The following is a 5,673-nucleotide window of genomic DNA, read 5'->3' on the forward strand; positions in this document are numbered from 1 at the left end:
GTATCATGTACACAGAAACAGCGGAGAAGGCAATGGCACCCCACTCCGGTACTCTTGCCTGGAAAATCACAGGGACAGAGGAGCCTGGTGGGCTGCAGTCCATGGGGTCACACAGAGTCGGACCCGACTGAGCAACTTCACTTTCACTTTTCACTTTCGTGCATTGGAGAAGGAAATGGCAACCCACTCCAGCGCTCTTGCCTGGAGAATCCCAGGGATGGGGGAGCCTGGTGGGCTGCAGCTATGGGGTCACACAGAGTCGGACATGACTGAAGTGACTTAGCAACAGCTTAGCAGCAGCAGCACACAGAAACAGGAGGGGAAACGAGTTATAGGGATTCCCAAATTTCTCATTATTGCAGGTCCAGGTACCAATCCATACATCTTTTAACACCTTCTCTGAGGCAGTTGTTCAGTAATCAAATGTATATTAGGAGAATTTAAGAAGAATTATTCTCGATTTCTTGCCTACTTCTCCATGAAGCTTTGCAGTTCTTGTGTTTGGCCAAAAAGGCTCTTGGTCATTAGCATTACTTGGACTGATAAAACTCTTATCACAGCAACAGAAAACATGATTTCAGACACTAGATGGAAGGCAAAGAAGAGGTGGGTATTATCCAGGGAACACCATGACTCTCCAGTTCTCTGTCCTTACCTGGATCAGCTCCATGTCTGGCTTATGGCACAATTCCTTGAGCTCCTCATATATCTGCCCTCAAAGTTTCTGCTTCAGGTCCATATTGTGTTGACTTTCTTTGAGTTGTTGAAAAATCTCCTCACTTTCCTCTTCGTTTTCTCTAAATGATGCTTCTCTTCATGGTAGACTAAGTGAAACACCTTCCAATATTCAGTGTGTTTCATCTTCTTCCACATACTCACATAGCTCTGGGGTGACAATGAATTAATCAGGTCACATCCATGACTGTTACCCACTATTTATCTTCCAACATTTAGAAATTTGGGTATGTTCATTAAAAAAAATATCTAGGAATCCTTTTTTTAGGGGTGAGGGGAGCATTTCCAGGTGGCTCTAGTGGTAAAGAAGCTGCCTGCCATACAGGAGATGTAAGAGACACAGGTTCAATCCCTGAGTGGGGATGGTCCCCTGGAGGAGGGCATGGCAACTCACTCCAGTATTCTTGCCTAGAGAATCCCAATGGACAGAGGAGCCTGGCAGGCCACACAGTCCATAGGATGGCACAAAGTCGAACACGACTGAAACTACTTAACACACAGTTGCTTTTTATTTCATTGAACCTGAAATCAACATTTTGACTCTAAACACTGCCACAAATATCCACACTTCTTAAAAATGTGAATTTGTGATTTAATAATTGTTTTATATAATATATGGGGTACACTAATGACTAAAACTACTGAGTCTATCTTACCCTCACATATTTGCCTGTAGACTGACTCTTTGCTATAAAGAAATAATAGCAAATATTCAGAGAACTAGATAACATCTTTGTAAACTATTTACTTTCGGGTCCACAAACTGCATGCAAAGCAGAACCTCATACACTTGAGTGTAGCTTGACTTCCCTGTCTGATGCTGAACACTCCACACCTTAACTGGCTTCCACCCTATCCTAAGAGACACCAGTCAACAGACAACTACCTTCTAGTCTTAATTCCCATCATCTCCTTTTTTTTTCCCACTGTCTATTTTCCTTCTTTCCTTTAAACTTTAAAAATGATTCATACTTAAGAAAAACAAGACATATACCATTGACCAAAGTCTTCACTGGATTCTCTCTTGTATTGCCTTTACTTTCAGTGGGCAGATTTTTTGATCATGAGTGTATGTTCACAGTACTCATTTGTGGAACTCAATCTTTATTAATGTAACCACATTCCTCTTATCAGGAACCTCCTTTGCTGAGTCCCCATAGTTTTCACTCTGCGTGTTTCTAAGAACTTCTTCCTGTTACCCCAATCCTTTCTTTATTAAACCTATACACCTTGAGCTTCAAACAAACCCCCTTCTCTTGTTTCCCTCTATCAGTCTACTTTAACCAGTTCTTCTTTCCCTGATTGACAACCCGTTAATACAGAGATTCCTCCAGTTATCTCCTGATGTAAAAATGTTTTTCTTTTCATCATTAAAACACTACTGTGATCTCCATCTTATGCCTAGAATATGCAGAAAACTGTGAAATGTTCCTGTCCAGACCAAGTCTTTCACACAAGGTCCATCCTCGTTCACCCAGTTGCATACTACCTATTTGTGTTAGAATACCTGCCAGAAACTCAGTTTCACAGTCTCAAACTCTAATATTTTCTTAACACAAAATCACACTTCCTCCTTGTTTCTATCCTCAATGATGCCCCACCTTCAGAGCAGAAACTAGGTCTCAGGTTTTAAATTTTATCCTCTTAACATTACACATCAAGTGCTTCCTGTTTTTTGACATTTCTCTACCATCAAGAATATCTCTTGAATTCTATCATTTCTCATTATCTGTGGGCAATTGTTTCCTAAACTTTCCTTTAAGAATTTCTCAACTTTCAGATCTGGCTTCCAATGTCTCTAAGCTCTCTCATTTCCCTTTGTATCAAGGTTGACACGATAGAGTGAACAATGGCAGGTGTGCTGTGGGAAAGTGTAAGTTTAGTTTGGGACATGTTGATTCAGTTCTCTCTCCCTAAAAACCTCCTTCTGCAGAAAGCCCCCTTCCCTGACTTCTACCCTCAAGCAAATCTCTGCCGAAACGTGATCTTGCTTAGTAAATCTTTTCTGATCATATGTAAAATTCAATTTTGTCAAAATTAATTTTTTAAATAAAATTACAAAATTTTATTACTTAGCTTTCTTGCTGTTATTCTCAAAAGTACTTACCACAATGGATCGTGCCACAAATGTTATGTATAGAATTGTCAATCGACTCTCTCCATTACTCCATTTGATCTGTAAGTACAAGGAAATCTGTTCCTTTCATCTATTTCTACACTGACTTAGAACAGTTATCATGACATATCTGCAACTCAATGTTTCAAAGAACAAACATTGTAAACTATAACCTTAAGTATATCATCTGTGAATAATTGAGATAATTTTGTTATATCTCCTTGTCATTCACACAGCCCAATTTAAATTTTCTTTATGGTGGTGAGAAGTGTCTTTTAATATTGCTCGTTTATATATTTCACATCATTAAATGTTTACTTACTCGAGAATCTAGATATACTGCTATTTCACCACTTTTATGTAGGGTGCTCAATTCACATTTTTGAATCAACAAATGATAGATCCAAATTTCTCTGCGATGAATTTAGGTCACGTTTGAATCTCATCTATCCTCCATTTCCAGCCATATCTCTCAGCTCTGCGTCTCTAATGAAATACATGTGTCAACCTACATGAACTCTGTAGAATCTCAATATTCACATGATTCCTCTAGTTTATAGTCTTCAACTCTCACATGTTTACCTGCCTGGCACCCGCAGATATTTCCAACTTCAATTTGTCCTTTTCTATCCAAATAGTTAGAGCTGTCTTCCTGAAGTTTCAAAAAATTTCCCTGTGAGAAGCCCTGGTTTATCTCATTGACAAATTATGACTGTGATTTTTCTATAACCGTTGGTATGTTATGGTGTTAGCTAGGAAGTAAGATCTTTCAGCTTGATATTTTGATTTTAGAAAGAAATCCTACAAAGGGATGGACTCCGTTCCACATGATTACAGGAAAGCCTTTTGTAATTGGTTGGCCACCCATATTGAAACATGAACATTAGAATATTTAGTTCAAACATAGGTTTAGAGTAAACATCATGTGTCCCACGTTTGTGCTGAATGAAATAGAATTTCGTGCTTACATCCCATGTTCTGATTTTGTTGGTTTCTCTGTTCAGATTTATTTTATTTTCTTGTATCTTTTTCCACACAGACCTCATTATGTTCAGAAGCTTTTGCTGCAAAAGAACCAACAGTTTGATTATCAGAGAAGTTGGTAGTGAAATTTTTCAGATCCTAGAGTAAGAAGGATAGCAGAGAATAACAGGTGATCGCTGGAGAAGGGACAGTGTCCATTTTCTTTCACTTTGAAGCCCAAGTATCTACTGTGTGGGCTTCCCTGGTGGCTCAGTGGTAAAGGATCCATCTGACAATGCAGGGGATGCAGGTTTGAGCCCTGGGTAGAGAAGATCCCCTGGAGAAGGACACACTCATTCTCATACTCTTGTCTGGGAAATACCATAGACAGAAATGCCTGGCAGGCTCAGTCAAGAGAGTTGCAAAACAGTCAGACATGCCTGAGTGACTAAAAAACAAGGCTACTGTGTAGGATGTTTATAACTAGAGAAGAGAGAAAACGTTGAAAAGGGTGCTTCTCCATAGAGAAAACTGGCTCTCGAACTTTATTTCACCTCGCCAATTTTTATCATGCAAATTCCATCTCAGATTTCAGTTGTCCTGCTGCTAGTTCTCATCTCCTACTACTCTGTTCTTCCAGCTAAAAGGCAGGGTTTCTGATTAGACTCTCTTAGATTAGACTATTGCACTCACACACAGTAATCACTATGCACGTGCAGGGCACAAGGCTCACTGAAATTAGCAAGTTTGCCCACCTTGGTCTCACACAGACTTAGCACAAATCCAAACACAATTAACCTCATCCTCACCATCAGCTTGAATTGTAAGAATTTATAATGTAAAACCTTAACTGCTTAAGATTGAGGATGTCCTTTCTTAAATAGTTTATCCTAGGACCTGGGCCACAACGCTACTTAGTCTCTGCTTTATTTTTGACATGAGTGAAGAATGAAAGTGAAATGAAAGTGAAGTCAGTGAGTCGTATCCGACTCTTTGTGACCCCACAGACAGTAGCCTACCATGCTTCTCCGTCCATGGGATTTTCGAGGCAAGAGTACTGGAATGGGTTGCCATTTCCTTCTCAGGGGGATCTTCCCAACCCAGGGATCAAACCCGGGTCTCCCACATTGTAGGCAGATGCTTTTACTGTCTGAGCCACCAAGGAAGCTATCTTCATTTTCTTTAGCATTCACTCTCAGACAGAAAGTCCCCCAGATTCAAACTTCCCTCTTAGCCCTTGCTTACCTGGTATTCCTCAGCCGTCCACTGAAGGGAACCATGCCTGGGAGCACCCTGCTGCTCAGACATACAGCAGAGTGAACAACGCACATCCTTGGTGACTCTACAGAAGAAGTTCTTGATATATCTGTATATTTCACATATCTCTTCTTCAGGATGTGGTAAGTCACAAGGTCCTTTCTGTCTGGCAAGAAGTACCAGTTTCCTCAAATTGGTGTTGGCTTTCAGGTTCAGTTGATGGGGTGTTTCCCTGCACATAGGGTAGCAAGGAGGCCGTTGGCCTTCCTCCAAGTAGAGACAGAGACACAGCATGCAGAACCTGTGCCCACAGCCCAGCGTGACCAGGTCTATGAAACACTTCACACACATGGAACAGGTGACTTCATTCCAGAGGCTTTTGGAACTCATGTTTCTGAAAGAGAAAAGAAAAAAGAAAGAACATTATGTTGCTGTGGGCTCTAAGAGTGCCTTTTAAAAACCACAGACAGTATCAAGGGGCATGAGACTTACTTCCCACTCATAGCAACATGTTAGTGTATAGAGCAGGACAGGTGATGTATTGCATGCAATGGAAAGAGGATGCTGGGTAATCAAGTGCCCTCCTGACAGTCAGGATACTG

At 40.6% G+C, this 5,673-nt stretch overlaps 1 protein-coding gene across 1 annotated transcript in view; it reads right to left on the reverse strand.

Annotated features, from left to right (window-relative positions):
* The window catches only part of LOC104987503 (tripartite motif-containing protein 43B-like), a 35,051-nt gene extending 29,590 nt beyond the window's left edge, over positions 1 to 5,461 (reverse strand). Inside the window, 5 exon segments of the mRNA XM_010838475.1 lie at positions 656 to 780; positions 783 to 885; positions 2,843 to 2,911; positions 3,820 to 3,915; positions 5,060 to 5,461. Of these exon segments, the coding sequence (XP_010836777.1) occupies positions 656 to 780; positions 783 to 885; positions 2,843 to 2,911; positions 3,820 to 3,915; positions 5,060 to 5,461 (795 nt within the window).
* Positions 5,462 to 5,673: the final 212 nt, after the last annotated feature.

Source organism: Bison bison, unplaced genomic scaffold (assembly GCF_000754665.1).
Source record: "Bison bison bison isolate TAMUID 2011002044 unplaced genomic scaffold, Bison_UMD1.0 scf7180017864096, whole genome shotgun sequence".
NCBI classification, from domain to species: domain Eukaryota; kingdom Metazoa; phylum Chordata; class Mammalia; order Artiodactyla; family Bovidae; genus Bison; species Bison bison.